We start from the raw sequence: 21,961 nt of genomic DNA on the forward strand, positions 1-21,961 counted from the left end.
GTTGGTGGAGTCGGCCGACCCAAGGTCGGTGGCCAGCAGAGTGGCGTCGGACTCCTCCGTCGGTCGGCGAGCTTCAAGTGGGTCGGCTACCGGACCTCTGGGTTTAGTCGGTCGGGAATGGACCGTGGAATGGCCGTTAGCCGCTGATGGCGTCCGTTGGCCTGTCGCCCGACTTACGATCGGCCAGTCAGAGTCGTTCGTCGGGCCGTCGGTTAGTCGGTCGGGCCGCCAGCCGGTCGGGCCCTCCGATAGTCGGTCGGTCGGTCGGGGCGCCACGGTCGGGCCCTCCGATAGTCGGTCGGTCGGTCGGGCCCGAGGTCGGGCCCTCCGATAGTCGGTCGGTCGGTCGGTGGGTATCCCCCAACAGTTGCCCCCCTCCACTCCTAAGTCGGGTGGAGAGCTGGCCGATGCCTTCATTCGGGTAGTAAGGCCGGGCGACTGGGAGTGGATTTGTCGCATGTGCAGATCCGACCGTACCGCCGGCTGATCCGTTGTCTGACACCTCACGAATCCGAGTGATCCGAACGTCTAGTCGATGCCAGAAGTCGCGCCGGCGTCCGGTGCCGGACGCCGCGTCTTGTCGTCGTCAGTCGTCACGTCGGTGTCAGAAGATCGGGTGCCGGACGATACGGCGTCAGTCGATCGGATATTCGGCGCCGATCGCGGGTGAGGCGTCCCATCGGGAACGCGGACCGGCGCGGGCGGCCGACTGCGGAGCCAACCCCGCGCGCCGCGTGTCAAGGTGGTTGGCCGGCGCCCGCTCCGGCATTTAATGCGGGCGGTGCGGGCGTCCCGGGGCGAAGCGCGCCGAATCCTTAGCCAACCGGCGGGCGCCACGCGTCGCGCATCTGGAGGACCTTGGTCGGCGCGGGAGCATCTCGGCCGTCGGTCGGCCCTATATATATAGGACCTCCCGGACCCTGACCCACATTTGCCATTTGCTGGGGAAACTCTGTCCGGGCGATTTCTCGGTCGTCGCGGGCAGAGCTCTTCTCTACTTCCGGAGGGTCCATCGGGTTCGTGGTCCTCCTTCCCCTTCTTGCTTTCTTCTCTTCTTTCCCTTCTTTCGGTTCCTGCACAATGACCAGGAAACCGACTCAGGGAGCTCGGTCGGGGAACCCGACCGACGACACCCGATCGGCTCCGGAAGATGAGGCCTCCTCGCTTTCGGGGCCGAACGTCGATCAGCTTCGGGAGCACTATCGCATCCCGGAGCAGTTTCGGCTCTATGCTCCAGGGGCCGGCGGTCGGGTCAACAACCCTCCGCCCGGCGACCTGGGGCTGTATGTTGAGGACCTTCGTGCGGGTCTTCGACTTCCGATTCCGGAGTTCGTCCGGAATCTGCTTGATTACTACGGACTCTGTCCGGCGCAACTGGCGCCGAACTCTGTCCGGCTAATCATTTCTTTCGCGCTGTTGTGTCAGCTCTTGCCGACCAACCCCGCGTTTCCCTCTTCCGGGCCTTCTTTGTGCTCCGACCCCACCCTAAGGCCCGAGGGTGGTGGCTCTTCAACCCCGGAAGGGTCTTGCCTTCATAACCGGTCTTCCATCGTCCATTCATGGATGGAAGAACCAGTTTTTCTTTGTTTCCTCTTCCTCCTCTTGGGGCTTTCCTTCTCGCTGGGGTGTACCCCGAACTGAGGCCAACGACAACAGTCGGGTCGACGTGGACGACCGGGAGGACTTCCACCGACTCAAAGACATGTTGGTCCCGAAGCAGAGGGAGCTTGTTACCGAGCAAGCTCTCTATGATGCCGGCCTGAGTCTGGTCCCCCGAATAGGTATCGCCCGATTCCCCAGCTTTTCTTTTTGTTCGGCTTTAGGGTAGTTCTGGTCCGGCCTTTGACATTGGTCGGTTTTGCAGGGACACCGCCGAGGATGAGGCCGACCGACGCCGAAATTCGTCAGTTTGCCGCCGCGAGGAAGAGGCCAGCGTCGGGGGCTGGCCCTTCGCGCCCTTCCAAGAGATCAGCCCCAGTCCCGCCGACCGTGGAAGCGTCGGCGACCGAGGGGTCGGAGCCAATCATAGCCCTCGCGGCTCCGACTGTCCGAGTGGAGGAGAGGCGAGTCGAGGAGAGGCCGGCCGAGGAAGTGGCCGAAGGAGTGTCGGCGGTTTCGCCGCCGCGGGCGGAGCCGGACGTCGTTCGGGAAGCCGAACATCGTCCGGAGGCGTCCGCCGGCGCAACGGGGGGCGCCGGGTCGAACTCCAGCGTCCCATCGCTGCCAGCCCCGTCGGTCGGGGCAGCTGATCGGGGGAAAGCCCCGATGGAGCCCTCGGAGGAGGAGAGATCAATGCCCCCCAGCGCATACTACCCCGAGGGTGCATCGGCCTTGGCCGACCACAACCTTGCGAGGAGGTTGTGCCAGGGGATCCTCCTCCCTACCGACGTTCAGTCGTTGCGGTCTCGGCAGGTGACCGAGATGCTGTCGCGGTTCTACCCGTCGATGGTGGAGGTAAGCTTCGCGTCACCTTTTTCCTTAGAAGAATTTTCGCCTGCCACATAATTCTGACAAAGCTTTTTTCCGTCGGCAGTTGATCTTCACCATGTCCGAGTTGGAGGCCGGATACCGAAGGTTCGGCGACGTTCGGGCAGCCTTCAAGGAAAGGTCGGCAGCGGCCGAGGCCGAGAGAGGGAGGCTGGTCGACCAACTGCAGGAGTCGGTCGACCGGGAGGCCAAGTTGACGGACGAGGTCTCCCGGCTTATGGCCGAACTAAAGTCGGCCAAGAAGGAGGCCAAGCACAAAGGTCGGGTCGTGCGTCGTCTTCGACGCGAACGGGACAGTGCCACCTCCGAACTCCAAGGGGAACGCGAGCAACTTCGGGTCAGCCTGGGAAGCTCGCGGAAACCGAAGAGGACTTGTCCATCGCCCAAATCGACGCCGAAATTGCCAGGGCCGAGGCGGAGTTGGCGAGGGAGGAGCTGGCCCATACTGAGGACGAAGTACGGTCGGCGAGGGAGTCGGCCGATCGTGCGGTTGAAGACTTCCGGGCCTCCGACCAGTACAAGGAGGAGATGCTCGAGTCGGGCTTCGCCTCCTACAGGGTCGGGTTTGAGGACGGTCGGGATGCCGTCCATACCTTGTACCCGGAGGTGGACGTCAGCCGAGTCGCGCCGCTACTCGCCGAAGAGGAGGGAACCAAAGAGGAGGCCGACCATCTGTCGGGAGGCATCATCCCAACGGAGGAAGCCGTTCCGGAGCAGGAGCCGACCGGAGGTCCCTTGCCGACTGAAGGACATCCTTCTGCCGCCGACCCATCGCCGCTTATGGTCGAGACGCCGATTCTTCCCGATCCCCGTCGGTCGAAGAGATTATCCAGGACGAATGATCGGTCCAGCCGACTGTCTTCCTTTTGTTTTTTCTTGAAAATACATGTAATCGGCTTCGGCCCGACTTTGTAATCTCTTTTAATCAATGAATGAAATTATCTCTTTTCCTTCTTGTTTGTAACGTTTCTTATCGCTGTAATGTCGAACCCAAGTCACCAACTTAGAGAAGTCGCCAACTCGGGTAAGTCGGTAAGACCTAACCGGCTTGCACAGTTCTGAAGTAGCTCGTATCCCGACTTTAGGTCGGTTTTCAATAATTGTAGTCGCTATTCGGGCGCATCTGTTAAGTCGGACTTCCGTAGATGCGTTCAGTCGAACATCGACCGGCGCAGTGTCGGGGGAGCGGTAGTAAGTCGGATCCCCAAGCTCTTGCGTCGGGTTCTCATGTCCTTCGACAGACGGTGGCAAACCGAGTGTCGTTCAGCCGACCGAAAGTCGGTCGGCGAGTAGTGGGTGCGACTAAGGTCGCGTCATATGATAGACGGTGGTAAGCCGAATATCCCTCGACCGGCCGTAGCCTGGTCGGAACGTCGCGGCAACAGCCGCGTGGGCTTTTAGCCTTTCTTCGGTCGGGGCCCGATCGATCAGTCGGCCGATGGATATGCCCGAAAATTCGACCGTAGAGAGTATAAACTCCCGCATCGTAGATGCATCGGTCCGTGTAAGGGGCCGATGTGTCGTCGGTGCCAGGTCCGCGTCGATGCGTCGGGGCTGAGCGCCGATCAGTAGTCGAAGGGTTAGAACTCCGATTTTTCAAACCGAACTTGTATTCCAACGATTGGATTACAGAATTTACTGGTAATACAGCTTCAAGTTGTCGGCGTTCCAAGTCCGGGGAATGGGTTTCCCCTCAAGGGTCTCCAGTCGGTAGGCCCTCGGCCCGAAGGTGTCAGCAACCTTGTAGGGTCCTTCCCAGTTGGGAGCCAACTTCCCTTGGTCCAAGGGCTTTGACACCTCCGCCTTCCTCAAGACTAGGTCGCCAGGTTTAAAGAGCTTTGGTCTGACCTTGGCGTTGTAGTACCGGGCGACCCTCTGTCGGTAGGAGGCCATTCGAATTTGAGCCTCATCTCGCAGTTCGGGGAGAAGATCTAGGTCGGCTCTCCGGCTTTCAGAGTTGTCCGGCTCGCGGTACTGCTCGACCCTTGAAGATGGCAGGCCAACTCGAGCGGGATCATGGCTTCTGTCCCGTAGGCCAAACTGAACGGCGACTCTCCGGTCGGGACACGGGGGGTCGTTCGGTAAGCCCATAGGACGGAGCCCAGCTCGTCGACCCAGAGGCCCTTGGCTTCGTTCAGTCGGGTCTTGAGTCCATGGAGCAAGGTTCGGTTCGTCACCTCAACCTCACCATTGGACTGTGGGTGCCCGACTGAAGTTAGTCGATGACGGATGTGGAACCTGGCGCAGAAGTCCTTGAAGTCTTGGTTGTCGAATTGCCGTCCGTTGTCGGTGATGATGGTGTGCGGCAATCCGAACCTGAAGATGATGGACTTTTGGACGAAGTCCTCCATCTTCCGCTCGGTGATCTGCGCCAAGGGCTCGACCTCGACCCACTTCGTGAAGTAGTCGATGGCGACAACGATGAACTTCCTTTGGCCCGACGCCGGTGGGAAAGGGCCGAGAATATCGACTCCCCACTGAGCAAAGGGCCATGGAGCGACAATGGGAGCGATTTGGCTGGCCGGTTGGTGCTGAATATTGGCATACTTCTGGCATGGCTCGCACCTTCGGACCAACTCTGCCGCATCCTTCCTCATGGTCGGCCAGTAGTAGCCCTGTCGTAAGACCTTGAAGGCTAAGGACTTGCCCCCCAAGTGATTCCCACAAATTCCCTCGTGAACCTCTCGGAGAGCGTAGTCGGCGTCGGTCGGTCCCAAGCACCTGAGCAGAGGGAGGGAGAACGACCTCTTATAGAGTCGGCCGTCCATGATCACATATTGTGACGCCGACCATCGGAGTCGCTTGGCCTCCGCGGGATCTTTGGGACTGGTTCCGTCGGACAAGTACCGGACGATCGGGTCCATCCAACTTGGTTCGGACGTTAGCTGCTGCACTTCTTCGACCCGATCAATGCTCGGCTGTTGGAGGTTTTCGACAAACGTCCGACCCAAAGAATCATAGGCCGACGTTGCCAATCTGGAGAGAGCATCGGCACGGGCGTTCTCCGTCCTGGGGATGTGGGAGATCTCGAAATACTCGAGGCGGGCCACGAGATCCTTTACCTTCTGAAGATACTTGATCATGGTCGGATCTCGCGCCTCGAAGTCGCCCTTGACCTGCCCCACGATCAGCTGAGAGTTGGAGAATGCCCGGAGGCTGTCGACGCCCAATTCCTTCGCCATCCTCAAGCCCGCGAGGAGCGCCTCGTATTCGGCTTGATTGTTGGAGGCCTTGAAGTCGAACCGGAGGGCGTATTCGGTGACTACACCATCCGAGTTCGTGAGCAGGAGCCCGGCCCCGCTTCCCTGAGCGTTGGAGGCTCCATCGATGTGAAGTACCCAGGTGGAGATCGGGTCCCGCTCAGAGACCGAATCTCGTCCCGGGCCTTCAGCTCCCGACCTTTTGTCGGTTGTCGGGCATTCGGCGATGAAGTCGGCCAAGACCTGAGCCTTCAAGGCAGGCCTTGGTCGGTACTGAATGTCGAACTCGCTAAGCTTCATCGCCCACTTAGCGAGTCGTCCGGATGTGTCGGGTCGGCGCAGTACGGCCCTCAGGGGCTGGTTGGTGAGTACCACGATGGCGTGGGCCTGGAAGTATGGTCGGAGCCGTTGCGCGGAGACGGTCAGGGCGAAGACCATCTTTTCCGTCTCCGAGTATCTGGCTTCGGCACCGTGGAGCACTTTGCTGATGTAGTAGATGGGCTGATGGGTTCGGCACTCGTTTTCCCGAACGAGCACCGAACTGATCGCCTCAGGAGATGTGGCCAAGTAGAGATACAAGGTCTCCCCGAGCTGCGGCTTTACGAGCAGCGGCGGGGAAGCCAAGTACCTCTTCAGGTCTTCAAAGGCCTGTTCGCATTCATCCGACCAAGAGAAACCGTTTGCCTGGCGCAGGGTTTTGAAGAACGGGAGGCACCTTTCAGCTGATCGGGAAATGAATCGGCTAAGAGCGACGATTCTCCCGTTCAGTTGTTGGACCTCCTTCTTGGTGTTCGGATGACGCATGTCGAGGATCGCCTTTATCTTCTCAGGGTTGGCCTCGATCCCTCTCTGAGAAACGAGGAATCCGAGGAACTTCCCCGAGGTCACCCCGAAGGCGCATTTGGTCGGATTGAGCTTCATTCGGTGTCGTCGAAGGGTGCGGAAGGTCTCCTCGAGGTCCTGAACATGGTCCGGGATCTGCGTGCTCTTTACCAGCATGTCGTCCACGTACACCTCCATGTTACGCCCGATCTGGTCTTTGAAGACCTTGTTGACGAGTCGCTGGTAGGTGGCGCCGGCATTCTTCAATCTGAAGGGCATCACCCGATAACAGTAGAGGCCCTTGGGGGTCACGAACGCGGTGTGCTCCTCGTCTTCAGGCGCCATCCGGATCTGATTGTACCCGACGAAGGCGTCCATGAAGCTGAGCAGTCGAAATCCGGACGTCGCATCTACCAGCTGGTCGATCTTCGGGAGCGGAAAGCTATCCTTCGGGCACGCTCGGTTGAGGTCGGTGTAGTCGATGCAGATCCTCCACTTCCCGTTGGCTTTCTTGACCATGACGACATTGGCGAGCCAATCGGGGTACGTGGATTCCCGAATGAAGCCCGCCTCGAGCAGCTTGTCCACTTCCTCGTCGATGGCCTTCTGCCTTTCTGGGGCGAAGGACCTTTTCTTCTGCCTCACCGGTTTCATCGTCGGGTCGATGTTGAGTCGGTGAGTCATCGTTTCCGGAGGGATGCCCGACATATCTGCTGCCGACCATGCGAATACGTCGGCATTGGCCGTCAGCAATTCTGCCAGTCGATGTCGCTCGGTGTCGGGCAATTGAGACCCGATCCAAACTTTTCTATCGGGATTTTCTCCTATCGGGATCGCCTCGAGCTGCTCGGCCGGCGAACCCCGCTCTTCCTCCTCCCGTTGATCCAGTTTGTCAATTGTCAGGGGATCCTTTGTCTCGTCGCTTTGGGCGGAGATTTGAAAGCATCATCGGGCGAGCTGTTGATCTCCGCGCATCTCCCCGACTCCGTTTTTGGTCGGGAATCGAACAAGGAGATGGTACGTCGAGACGATCGCCCTGAGGGCGTTCAGTCCGGGTCGCCCGAGTATGGCGTTGTAGGCCGAAGGAATTTGGACGACCGCGAAAATGAGGGAGACCGTGCTTTGCCGTGGTTCGGTACCGACCGTCACGGGCAGGGTGACTTCTCCTTCTGTCGTGACGGCGTCTCCGGCGAAGCCGATCAAGGGCGTGGAGACCCTACTAAGTCGATCCGTCGGTAGTCGCATTCGGGAGAAGGTCGAGTAAAACAAAACATTTGTCGAACTTCCATTATCAACAAAAATTCGTTTTACATCATAATTGGCTATTGTCGCCGACACAACAACAGCGTCGTCGTGGGGAGTCTGGATGCCCCGAACGTCGTCTTCCGCGAAGGTGATTACGTCGTTCGGTCGTGGCTTTTTCGTCGGCTCCCCCCTGTAGACGTCCCCGATCCCAGCCGCTTGAAAATCATGTTGATGACCCCGGCCGTCGGCTGGTTAGTCGGTGCTTCTTCAGTCGGCTGGGGACGTCGATCGGCAGTCGGTCGGGTCGGCGGACCCTTTCGAAACTTGCCGAGATACCCCCGGCGGATGAGATTTTCGATCTCATCCTTCAACTGGATGCATCGCTCCGTGTCGTGGCCGTGGCTCCGATGGAACCGGCAGTACTTCCGATGGTCGAGGCCCTTTGCCTTCAGAGGCGGAGGCCGTCGCAGGTATTCCTTCCCTTCGATCTCCATCAAGATCTGCGCACGGGGAGCGGAGAGAGGAGTATAGGAGTCATACCTGGGACGCACCGACCTCGGAGTCTGTCGGCGGGGTGATTTTTGGATCTGTCGGGGTGGAGAAAGCCGACTACCGGCCGGGGGCCTGCTTGGTTCGGCGGGCTCCCGACCTTTTCTTCGCTTCTCCTTCGGACCCCTGGGCTCGACCAGGCGTCGGTCGGACGCTCCTTCGTCCGCGCGCATGTACTTGTATGCGCGCTCCAGTAGCTCGGCGTATGTTCGGGGGAGGGTCTTGTCCAGAGAATAAGTAAATCGGGACGACCTCAGGCCCCTCTTCATGGCTGAGACCGCCATGTCTTCGTTGAGGTCCCGGACCTCGAGCGTGGCCGCGTTGAATCGCGCCACGAAGTGTCGGAGCGTCTCGTTTTCCCCCTGCTTGAGGGAGAAAAGGCTATCCGACGTTCGCGGCGGCTTTCGGCTGGTGCTGAAATGGGCCACGAACGAGTGCTCGAGCTGCGCAAAGGAATGGATACTGCCCGATCGAAGACCGGAGTACCAAGCCCTGGCAGCCTTGCGGAGCGTCGCGGGGAAGCCGATGCAGAAAAGAGCGTCGGTTGCCCCTTGAATCGTCATGAGAGCTTTGTAGCTCTCGAGGTGGTCGACTGGGTCGGTGGAGCCGTCGTAGGGCTCCACGTGCGGCATCTTGAACCGACTGGGAATCGGCTCGTCGAGGACCAGTCGGGAGAGAGGTTGGGCGGTCTGGAAGTCGACATCGTTCGAAGACTTCTGGCCGTCCATCTGCAGTTGGGCGAGTCGGCGGTCGATCTCCTCGAACCGCCGCTCGTAGTCGTCCGCTCGTCGATGCTGGGAGACCCCAGGGGTGGAGCCTCCGGAAGACTCTGAAGGAGAGGCCGACGGTGTGCGCGGCCGCTTTTCCTTCCTCGCCCGTTCCAACGGGGAAGGAGAGGACCGCTGGGACCGTCGGTCGTCGCGCCGAGGTCGACCCTCCTCCTCCCCGTGGGAGCGCTGTTGGGAGTGCTCGCCTGGAGGCGGCAGGGGTCGGCGCGACCGTCGGCGGCTGCTCCTGGAAGGCATAGGTCGGGCCGCCGGTTGTTGCTGGAGGCTTTTGACTGCGTCGGTCAGTACGGTCATCTGCCGTACAATGGCCGCAATCTGTGCCTCCGTAGTCACTGCAGGGCGCGGAGAGCTAGGCTCCGCCGCCGGTGGTGGTGGAGAGGCCTCTTCCCGGCGGGAAGAACGCATTGCCGACCCAGTGATTCTCGATCGTTGAGCTCTTGTCTTTGTCATGTTGACCCCTTCCTGGCGCGCCAATCTGTTGCGGCCAATCGCCTCGTCGCCCGATCGCCGGGAAGCGTGCACCTGCAAAAGGAAGTCCGCACTGACCGGAGGCGGCTCCGGCGGGGACCCTCCGACGGTCAAGTCAGAGAGGTGACTGGGCAACAGTGAAATGCAGACAGAGAGCTCTGAGAGGGAGAGAGAGAGAGAAGCGAGCCTGCGTATGTGGAAGAGACGGGCAGATCGATCCCTTGCACTGTTGCCTTCCCCGGTATATATAGTGGAGCACGGTATGGCGCCATCATCAATGGCGCGGACAAGTGAGGAACTGTCAACTCACTGTAGGCTGTCAGAGCCGCCGTGAAAACATCATGTCGCCGTGTAGCCGTCTAATCACCAGGGTTGACCCGGCTCTCGGCGGGACAATGCCCCTAGGTAACCGTGCCGCATGTCCGTGTCAGAGCTGACAACGTCTGGCGGCCGTACGGCGGTTGGTGGAGTCGGCCGACCCAAGGTCGGTGGCCAGCAGAGTGGCGTCGGACTCCTCCGTCAGTCGGCGAGCTTCAAGTGGGTCGGCTACCGGACCTCTGGGTTCAGTCGGTCGGGAATAGACCGTGGAATGGCCGTGGTTAGCCGCTGATGGCGTCCGTTGGCCTGCCGCCCGACTTACGATCGGCCAGTCAGAGTCGTTCGTCGGGCCGTCGGTTAGTCGGTCGGACCGCCAGCCGGTCGGGCCCTCCGACAGTCGGTCGGTCGGTCAGGGCCCCGAGGTCGGGCCCTCCGATAGTCGGTCGGTCGGTCGGTGGGTATCCCCCAACACTCTTTATATCCATAATTTTGTATCATGTAAGACTGCTAAGGCATGACGAAAACCTACCTATTGAGCAAACTGCCCGGCAAAAGGAACTTTTGTCCCAACCAAATGTTGACAGTCTGTCTGGCTACCAAGAGCCAACCCCATTCATCTCAAACCACAAATCCAGTTGAGCTGACATCATATCTCGAATCATAATTCACAAGTCTTCTATGTAAAAGTGAATCGGATAATATTTATTTCTATTTAAATATAAATAAAAATTTAAATATTCAATTAATATTTATATTTTTATTCATATCTATTAAAATATATATATATATATGAATATGAATAGACAATTATACGATCTATATTTGAATATTCAATTCTATTTGTAATCAATCACATTTAAATTTATATAACATTCATTAATTTTTTAAAAAATAAATGATCATATTAACATACCATTAAATTAATTTATCATCTATTTAGTAACATCTTTGATTCCGTGATGATAAAATTAAATTATCACTCATATCTATATTTATATCCATACTTATATCATTTAATTTGTATTTATATTTGTTTAAAATGAACATGGACATCTAATTTTGCATCCGATTAATATCTATATATATGTTTATATTCATCAAATAAAATAAATATAAATATAAAAATTTTAACATCCGATTCATATCCAATACATGTTCAACCCCACTTCTGTGAGATGGGATATCCAATCTCTTCATTGGTGAACACCAGCTATCAGCCCTCATGGAGCCAACGGCCATAGCATAGAGAGAGCACATCATGCAATAAGCTTGCTTTATAGCAAGATGAAAGCATCACCTTAATTTTTCATCGAGTCCTGCCAGCCCGAGAAAAACTTAAGGGGCGAACAGGAATAGGAATCCCCTGCCAGTCACCCCACCAAGTAGGAGATGAGAACATAATTTAGATCTGTAATAATCAATATAATGGAATGGTCGAGCTGCACTTATTTAACAATTGAACACAAAAACAATGAAAAAAAAAAAACTCAAAAGAGATTTTTTTTTTTCCTTATGTTTTTAAACGATACGGTAATAATATGCATTACTGGAATTTGAAACCACAACTGCTGTATCTCTTTCAAGAGGTAGCCCTCGGACGAGGATTGACAACCATTGTACCCAACCTAAATCTTGATACTGAGGTTTAGTTAATTGAAACAATATTGGATAATCTTTCACACTTTCCCAACATTTAAAAATGGGACATCATTCTTCCAAATTCCCTTAAAACCTTTTATTGCTTCACCCTTTTTTCCTTTTATTCTTTGTTGGGAAACCTTCGCCACCGATAAGACCCTAAGAACAGCAGAAAAGCCACCCCCATCTGACCAGATTTCTACCTCAACCAAGCTGAGAACCTAGTTAAGGCTGTGCCACCAAGCTTTAACAAAAACAAAAATTTTAAATAATTAGCACATTATGTTCCTTTCATTCAATTTTGTACTCCAAAAATTTGAGGATATTATCCACTTCTGCAAACAAATTATCGTAACAACACTAAACCATTCATAACATGGACCTTCCATAGACGTCCTTCACTGCGATTCTTCTCCAGCAAGCTCATGAATTATTCCAAAATCTAACCAAATAGCTGATCCATAGTTCAAAACAAAACCAATTCAATTAAGTATCATTGCCTAATAACAATTATAATTATGATTCAAATAATGATAAAAATAATAATATTATTAAAAAAAAGTCAGACCATGGAAACAAATATACTAGTTGCCCTAACCCGATACGATACGTAATGAATGAAAAGTAAAGATTTAAAGCGCAAGCTAAATTCAATTTCAGATGTAAAAGATCATAGTCAAGAGGGGGAAAAAGCTGATACTCTCCCAAGGATTTTAGACCAAAACATAAGTCCACTTCTCATTTCTGAAAACAACCATAGAACAAAAGCAAATAAAACACCTACACCACTAACCAACATGACAATAAAGCTCAACACAGAAAGCGTTGACATACCAACTCCTTTTTCTCCACCATCACTGTCCGGTGAGTAGTAATACCAGGTCAATAATGTATACATAAAACGCAGGACATCTAGTCAAGCAAGCCCCCAGATGACAAGTTGTTCCGTAAATTCCTTGGCACTTCTGATTTTACGTTTGCTTTAGAGTGAAGCAGATGGGAGATTTCTCACAGTATGTCACTCCAATCCCCTTACGAAATGGAGCCATCAGTACATTTCAAATACACAAAATAAGTGCTTGAAGGTTTGTATAATCTTAAAAGAACTAGTAGTGACTTTAGGGCTATAATTTGATCAATTCATTTGTCAAGGCATAGAAAAGCAACATTGCATGTGGTACGAAGGCTTCACAGAACTTTTCAAGGATCAAATCAAAAGATATCTCTTAGAAATTTGCTAATTCATGTGAATGAATTGCTAATATACTGCAGTGAAATAGGTTCTAAAATCATCTGTCATCCTAAATCATTTATGCTAGGGAGAAGACTCCCCCAACAAAAGGTAAACCAAGAAAGAAGCCTGCATCAATTCAAGCACCATATTATCTGTACATCCAAAGTAGCAGAAGGGAACATCCTTGAAATGAATTTTCAAAAATACATACTTAGAAACATAGGCAGTTCAAAGTTCACATTTTTGAATGTATACATAAAAAACAACTTTGTTGGGCAAGAATCATCATGAAGAAAGTTGAAGGCCGGTTTATGAACCAACACAAGACTCTATTTGACCGAAGTACAAGCTAATAAAGAGGATCTTAGGTATAAACACATAAAAGACAAACACTGAGATTAGAATTGTTAAACATCTTAGATATGACTATTTCAGAGGAAACACGTTAGAAATGAGTGCATAAGAATGAACTAAGATGGTCTGGGCACATTGAACATAAATTTAAGGCAATCTTGTAAAAGAGTTTGACTCCGGCATGCTATGAAGGTTAAGGATCAACACAAGAAGACCTAGTAATATAAATGAAAGTTATGCAAAGGGAATCAGTAAATTGGCAATGACAACTCGTGCAGCCTTAATAGGAAGGCTTGTGAGACACTTGTTACAATTTTGTCATTATAGCATGCTGAGGTTTTAGAAGGTGGCTTTATCAAGGTCCCAAAAAACATGATTTTCCATGAAGAAGGATTAGACAAGTATTTGTCAATTATTAGATTCTAGTCCACAAGTTCGGATTGGAAGAAAAGCATCGATGTCCCAGCCTTTAGACTATAGCTATATGGTTTCAGTAAATAGAAGAGGTGAGCTTTAAAGATAAGAAAGATAAAGATCCTGATGATAGCACCAAACTTTAGAGAATCACCATCCTAATCGAAAAACATCCAGCCAAGACCACACAAATGCAAGAAAACAATGCACTAGTAAACAATCATGATTAAAATTTGATATTTATTCAAAACTTTGACAAGTGACTCTTTCTTTTAGCACTTTCTGCAAAAAAAAAAAAAGTGTGACAATAAAGTTCACTAACTTTTAGGTAAAACAATGAAATAAGATGGAATCTAACTAAAAGCCAAAACCAAATGTGCAATTGCAATAGTGCCACTTGAATTTGCTCTGGCAAGTGCAACCAAACTCTATTGGTGAATGCATGATATATCCTTCATGGGATAGAGAGCGGCAACTCTACAAAGGCCACTATCTTGGAAGAATTATTGATAAATATCTATTGCACTGATACGAGGATGGACAAAAGAAAGGATTTCAAAGAAGCCATAAAGTTTCAAAACCTCCTAGCAGAACCTTCACCTAAATGTTAACCCTAAAGGCAATATAACTAGTTGGTAACCATCTTCACTTCCATCATCTATTATGTATGCAGAAAGTATGGCCACAAGCTCATTTACTTCATGGAATTTAGATGTTTCCCTTTGAGATAAGAACACAAAAACAAGCAAACCCAATTCAGAAGTTGGGAGGAAAAGAACAAAAAAAAGGTTTTTTCACTATCAATGTTATAAAGCCAGAATGTGACTCCTTCCACCCTGTCCTTGAATATAGAAGGTCAAGAACTACCAAGTATAACAGACTTTGAAATTTGACAGCATTTTGAATGCTGGAGGATACGTATGATGTTCTTCAGTAAGTATCATTATCTTCTGCTAATTTTAATATCAGGCCAGCAGATTCACCAGTAGCATAATGAGGCCTCTTCCCTAGCCATGAGCTCCCACCCTCAGAATCAACCAATCAAACATAAACCGCGTGATAGAACTTCTGGCCACAAACAAAAGAAGTTTGGGAAGTGGGAACAGAACTTTTGCAAGATTATTACTTCAAAGTTTTCAAATAACTACAACCAAAATATCATATCATATCACGATTTGACTGCAACTATATCGGCAGAAGCATAAGTTTGAACTAAGTTGCATCATCTTATAACACATCATGAAAGGATTTTAAGAATGGAAAACGTCTCAGTCATAAATCAAGAAAAATAACTAAGTAAGACATCTGTCATCAGAACATGGAAAAAGTAAATGTCAGTTGCCAACCACCAAGGATGAACTCATACCATAAAACATAAGCCTCCATAGATTGCCCCAAAGAAGAGAAGAATAAGAAGTGGGGCAAAAACATAACTGCAGCTCAACCTTGTATAGAGACACAATCTAACACCAGCAAAGTCTATTTCTCCCCAAAATTTTGAACGATTTAAGTGTTCATACAACCAAACCCAGTCTATGCCCCAATTCCGACCATCAGACAACTACCCAACAAAACAAAATCAACATCGATATAGAAAAAGGATGGGATAATTCACCAAAAGGCACCTACTTTTTCTTGTTATTGCTGCTATTCTTGTTGAGCAGCTCATCCGGGACGACTTTGAGCAGCTTCCTCTGCTTCGACTTGGCGATCTTCTTCAAAGTCTTGGGATTGGTGATCTTCTGGAGCTTCGTGCCCGTCCTCAGAGTGTTCTCCTGTTTCTTTTTCTCCCTCTCCTCTCTCATCTTCCTCTTCTCCTCCTTGTTCCGCCGGATCTCCTCCTTGAGCTCCTCCTTCCGCTCCCGGAACGCCCGCTTCAGCTCCTTCTCCCTCGTCCGAAGCTCGAAGGAGGGGCCGCGGCGGGATACGGCGATGGCGGATGACCGGTGGGTGCGTGCTTGCTTCCACTTACGGCCCGAGACCTTGCCGGCGATCACGCCGTCATAAGTGGGACGGCCGAAGGTGGGCTTCTCCGGGTTCTCGAGGGAAGGGAGGGCGGGCCTCTTGGACGGTGGGAGGATGGCATCGCCGCCGCCGGCGGCGGCGTTGGGGTCGACATCCATGGATTCGGGGCCATCGGACTCAGATCTCTTGCGCTTGTTCTTCTGGCCGCCAAGGCCTTCGTCGAGGCACCGGAAATCTAGCGTGCACGCCATGAGACTAGGGTTAGGGTTTGCAGAATAACACAATAATCGAAGGACGCAGAGAGGGCCCTTATTTAAAATCCCCTGGGCCAGGATATAGGCGGAGGCGGTGGGCAAATGGGCTATGTAATGACTTCACAATATGGGCTTTTTCTTTTTGAGTGCATCCTACTAGGAAATTGATGGCTTTTGGAAAGGCGATCATTGATGATCAGTACAAAAGCATTGAAATGAATCAATTCAACTCGAGGATATTTTGTTTTCGATTCCTTGATTGTATTCATATTTGTTTGAATGAACTACCTTAGCTGAAAAAAAAAAAAAATCAATTGCAAAATAAAAAATATAAAAGTTTTTGTGCACCCCTTGCTTTATAATATAAATGTGGGGAGATGAGTAGTTTTGACTACGTGAAAACTGGAGTCAGTTCAGTTTAAGCAGCCCAGCCATGACCGATCCACCTGTATCATTATTAGAGCTACATGAAACATGACTTTAACCAAATCTAAAATTGTGTTATATACCAAGTGTGTTCTTTTTTTTTTAAGATGAACATAGTTTCATTAATTACATTGCGCTATCAGGATACATGAATTTGAACTGAGTCGCTTCAATATCTGTCTGTATTCTCTCTAAATAATGGGGCCAATGTATAATCCACAAACATTATCTCTATTACATGAAATAGGGATGGCAATTTACTTGAGCTGTTTACCCGACCCAACTCGAGTTGACATAGCCCATGGACCTGATAGATTGGTTTACATGGATCAGATATGGTCAACCAATCCTGACATGCTGCTAGGTCACGTCGAGATTGGGTCAAAGCCTTTCAAACAATTGGATCATAGAAAGATTATCTAATTAATATATATTAAAATATTTACTTTTATCGATATTCATGCATATTTTAGAAAACTATGAAAGATGTGTGGCTTGGAAATAAAAGAAGAGATGAGTTTAGCATACAAAGTCCAAAAACATGTTTAATATGAAGCCAAAAACTAAATGAGCTGGAGCCTTCGGCAGGCTAGCTGGCCAATTGAGGGTTGATGGATTGTTTCAGGCCGGCTTCGAGTCTTGACTCACTAGCAAATTGGATTGGATTTAGTTCTAGGCCTATGGGTCTTAACATGTGTATGAGGATGACCTGCTCGGATATGACCAATTTGCAGATTGCCGCCTCTTATCAATTTTTCTTCTAAATTTGAAATTAGTTTTTTGTCTCAAATCTCATCGAAAGGAATTTTACAGTGGGCTTAGTAATCATATAAAGCAAGCTGGCACATCTTAAACTGAAGACTCGCCGCACGTACACACACCTATGCTTCCACCTAAATAATTATGCTAGTTAATCTTATTGGCATATGACAAATTAATCATTTCACATACTGCACTAGATAGTTCTACAACTATGAGAATGTCTTATGATTTATTTCATGTCAGATTTTACTGCATCACTGGATTGGTACAACAGTAATGTAACATTACAGATGTTATATGTTTTGTTGTTCGATGTTTTAGATGACTCCAATGTGACCAAGAGATTGATGTTGCATATCTTGAGGTGGCATCATGGTTTAGATGATCTTTTTGTAGATGTCAGATGACTCGGATAATAAGGCCCTGCCCATAGATTAGAATTTCACCTTTAAGATGTTTCCATGCCGTGGCGAAAAAGTGGTGGGAGTGAGGTCATCACCCCTTCCCCCACCACTTTTTCTTTGTTTTTCTTTCTTTTAATGATGATCACCCCTTAAAAAGTGAAGGAAGAAATAGAAAGATATGGATATATCTAAATTTAGGTACCTTAAGGACCCATTTAATTTACAAGAAAAGGAAAGGAAAAAATGCATCCAATAGACATCGAGAAATACCTCAAATTTAGTTGGAGTTTTTTTTTAAAAAAATAATATTAAAATAACTTTTCATATAGAAAAAACAAAGAGTTAGATATAGTTTGGATTGACCCAATTTCTTATCCATCCTATAAATAAAAACTCCATATCTATATTCACCTCTTATCTACTTAGGATCGGATCAAATCAGATCAAGTCTGATAGATAAAAGCTGTCGAATTAGATCGGATTAGATATATATAAACAATATGAAATCATTATAATTTTTAAAAAAATATATTAAAATTATATCGAATTAGATTCAAAAAAATATATTATTATCTATATTTGACTCGAATCAGCTTCGAAATATTTTTTTTTAGAAACCATATACATCCTAAACTCACTTTAATTTTTTTTAAAAAATCATATATGGATAAAACCTATTTCATTCAGACCAGATTGAATTGGATCAAATATCCAGTGGATCAATTAAAATTATCATTTCTATTTCTATAAAAATAAAATTTTATATTTTATGAGAATAAAAAAATTATATAAGACATGGAGTCACTTCCCACTGGTTGAGAATTGAGATAATTTTTTCGAAAATACTCTTATAAAATGAAGTAATTTTTTTTTTATTAAGGATATAGAAAATATTTTACATAATTTTTTTTTAAATATAAATATTTAATCAAACATGAGCTATTCTGGAAAGTGTTTTTTTTATGGTCAACTACACATGCAAAAAGCATTTTCTCAGACGACGTATACCGACATTAGTTTCACAAGAAAAATATTTCAATGAGGAAAAAAATCTTCATGTGAAAAAAAAAATCCTGAAAAGATACTGCTACCAAAAACAGAAAAACAAACTAATTGTTCATCAAGAAATATGACTATTTTATGTTGTTGCCAATGCAGTCTTAGATAAATCTTGTGGCATTGCAATGGTTATGTTCAAACAACCACCTTTTTTTTTTTTTTTTTTGTTGCAAGTAACCTTCACTTTTTAAGAACTTAGCCTGTTGCTACTTAATCGCTGGTGCTTTCAAACTGAAAAAGGTGACTATTTATAGGCCTTCAAAAAGATGCTAGAGTTCGGCATACCCAATGTGTCTTTGAATAAAGCATATGCTCTTACAAGAAAAAAAAAAAAAAACATATGCAAATCATGGAAAATCATGTGATTTTGAGAGATTGTTTTGCTCTATAAAAATTTGATTTTAAAAGAATAAATTGGTAATAAACCATGAAGTATAGAACTGATAGCCAACCAAATGATAGGATACTCAAATCCAGCAAATCAAATTGCTCTAGAAGTAGCATTGGCTTTCTTTGGTGCCATTCCACAGATGAGCTTATCAGATAACATCTAGATTGCCATCAGAAGGTTTTGACAACACAATTCCGCCATTGGATGAGAGGAAGCTTGGAACTGCATTCATATTAAAATCAAAGTGCAATCTGGCCTAAGTATGAATGCTTGACTTGTTTTGTTTTGAACTGTTATGCAAGATGGCTGACAACTGCTACTTCAGCTGGTTGGCATCCATTGCTCCAAGTAAAAGATCATAAGACTTGAAACTAAGCAGTAATAAATATTATCATGCTCTTAAAACGAAACAAAAAAAGAAAAAGAAAAGCTGCCGTATAAGATGGTATCCTGGTTTCCCTCCAAGATGGCAAAGCTAGAGCGTTTTCACCCTGCCATACACATGTAGGTGCCACATGATGCCTCCATATGAGCGCTCCAGCGGATCCATTTCTCATCCATGAATTAAGCCGCCTCGAGGAACGCACAATGCCCGTTACTTCTGCTAGCATTAGGCAGCGCGCCAACGAAGTTTTTAAATCCCAATATATCAGTTTTTTTTTTATAGGATGGGTTAACAATAAAGTCTGATATAAATATAATCATAAAAATTAGAAAATAAAACACCATAAAAAGCCAAAGAGCATGTTGAGCATCCGTCAGCAGGATCCCGAGTGCTTTACAATAAAAGAGATAATCCAATTAGCAGTTCGCCTTCCAATAAACATGCAGAATGTCCAAGAGAAAACATCCTCTTAGTGCTCTTCAAGCTTGCACAGTGGTTGGACCCCCCCCGCCCCCCAACCTAACCAGCCCATAATAGTGGCATAGTCTCCTTTGATGATGATGCAATCCACTCTCAAGGTCCATCTCACATACCTAATGCTTGTCCAGGCCGTCTGAATCTCCACCTTACATACATGATGCGTACATCCATCAGATGACCTTCTCTTGCTACAATGAGCCTCGACTCTGGATCTTAGATCATGAGCCTAACTCCTTATCACCAGATATACTACCATTAAAATTGACCTTAACAAGAATCATAGGTGGGAGCTCCAAACAATAAACATCCTATGAGTCGCCATAAGAGCAAAAAGAGATTCTTAGATATCTCGGATTGTCGAGGTCAAACCAGTAAACAGCTAAACAATCTCTATGATCTAAGTCAATACTTCCTCCAAGATAAATCAAGCAGACTACCTCCTTAACTTGAACACTAGATTGTTTCTGGCCAACCAAATATGATACACAAGTAACACAATTTAAGCCACTCTAATCCCGATAGGTCTGAAGAAACCAAAAAATTGGAAAAAAATACGATCCCAATCAATTTCCAAATCAAGATATCAAAATCCCCACCGATATATTAAACCCAAGATTAAAATTATATTTAAAGACTAATTTCAAAATTAATTAATTTTAAAAATTATATGAAAAAAATAAAAAAGTGATTTAAAAATATGTGCCTATAAGAACATATCCTATAAGCCAGTATCTCAGATTTTATCAATTTATATGAACCGAAATATTGGAGCCGATATTTATGTTTATATCGTATCAAGAAGCGCCTCCTATTAGACTAGGTTGATTCTGGTAAATATTTTCTTGGACAAATAGATTGAGTTTACTTTGGTTTGACGACAGGCATGCTGACAAAATTATTGATCGAATCCATCTATCTAATTAGCATTCCTTTTTGAAATGTCTTATTTGACAAGTATTCAGGATCTCAAACCTGAAGGCAACTCTTATTTAAGCTGATAAAATGACCTAGAATAATTAGTACATTTATTTAATATACAACTGGGTTAAGACATTTAAAAGTGGCATGTCTAACAAGCTGGTCAGATATTTTTGAGAATAATCTAAAAAAATGACTTGACACACTTAATTATAAATTATGGTTAATCTATTAATTTCAAATTTTACTTTACAGCTCTATCGTAGCATCCAAAAATATAATTTTAATATTTCACTAGAAACACTATAATATATGGTTAAATGGGTTGGTATGAGTCATTTTAAATTCTAGTTGTAATCTTGTTGATCGGTTCTGATTATGAAAGAAGTTGATCTGAATTTTTTTATTTATTTTTTTTTTTTTGAGAAAGAGAATCGGGCAAACCCGGATCAAATTTAGCAGAAGAGCAATGGCTAGCTTGGGCTAACTGCGTCAGTAGAAAACATTCAGAAGATAAAAATTCAATGGGATAGAAAAGAAAGTTGTAAAGTTATTAAGGTAATAAATCTACCACAGTCTAAGCTTTCCCCTTTCCTCCGCCGAAAACACTGAAATCCAGCATTGGATCAAGAGTTGAAAACTCTCGGATTCTTCTCTAGCTGAATGATGATGGTTTGAAAACCGAAATTTCTTTCAAGCCGCAGGGACCACAACCACCTAAGATGACCACATCTACTCTACATTTGAAGCTTTTATTAGCCTGAGCTGGCCTCCAAACCGTCCATATCTCACTAACATTTGCAGGAAGACATCTAAATCGAAGTAGTCTCCAAATAGACAAGTCAATTCAAATTGAATGTGTCAGGTATTGTATCCAAGCCCTATTTATTGACTAGTCCGATATTATTGCCTCCAACCAAACCTGTAAGTTTTTTCTCCAGACTGAGCTGGATTGTTAGAAGGCAAATATCAAGGTTTGTTGAGCATGGTTAGCACGTACCAGGATAACACGAATATATAACATAGAAAATTAACAAATTTATGTGTCAGCGTACGAGGCACGGTAGCGTCGCTGGCAAGTAAATAACGCCTGAGACGTCCTCTGCGTCCAGTGATGGCGAGAGGAGAGGGGGAAAAATTGAAAAAAAGTTACGTACCTCCAAAGGCTAACTTTCCTCGTTAGTCGTTTCCGCTGCTCTCGGCTCCCGGTCGCCCAGTACCGCCGGCGCCGATGACGATGACCTTACCCTTGCCTTTTATCACCTTCGCCTTTTCCTGTTCGCTTGGCCCATCCCATCACCCTTTCTGCCGCCCTACGTCGACCTCAAACCCTAACCCTAATCTCCTTCAAAAAGCCCCCAACCTCTCCCCCCATTTCCTCTCGAACAAAACATCGAAAT

The 21,961-nt window shown here is 47.5% G+C and overlaps 1 protein-coding gene across 4 annotated transcripts; it reads right to left on the minus strand.

Moving 5' to 3' along the window:
- Positions 1-11,777: 11,777 nt before the first annotated feature.
- Positions 11,778-21,878, minus strand: LOC105045389 (uncharacterized). 4 transcript variants are annotated; one of them, XM_029266405.2, is made up of 3 exons: positions 21,719-21,878; positions 15,147-15,717; positions 14,510-14,585 (listed from the first exon to the last, which is right to left on the minus strand). In XM_029266405.2, the coding sequence occupies exons 2-3, from the start codon at positions 15,638-15,640 to the stop codon at positions 14,525-14,527; spliced, it is 555 nt and encodes a 184-aa protein (XP_029122238.1). In that variant the 5' UTR covers positions 15,641-15,717; positions 21,719-21,878; the 3' UTR covers positions 14,510-14,524. The 4 variants fall into 4 exon arrangements, with proteins under 4 accessions (XP_019704342.1, XP_010921964.1, XP_029122238.1 ...); XM_019848783.3 differs by lacking the exons at positions 14,510-14,585; positions 21,719-21,878 and adding an exon at positions 11,778-11,969 and having other exon boundaries at positions 15,147-15,836; XM_010923662.4 differs by lacking the exons at positions 14,510-14,585; positions 21,719-21,878 and adding an exon at positions 12,141-12,546 and having other exon boundaries at positions 15,147-15,833.
- Between the last annotated feature and the right edge of the window lie 83 nt (positions 21,879-21,961).

This window comes from Elaeis guineensis, chromosome 2, assembly GCF_000442705.2.
Source record: "Elaeis guineensis isolate ETL-2024a chromosome 2, EG11, whole genome shotgun sequence".
NCBI lineage: Eukaryota > Viridiplantae > Streptophyta > Magnoliopsida > Arecales > Arecaceae > Elaeis > Elaeis guineensis.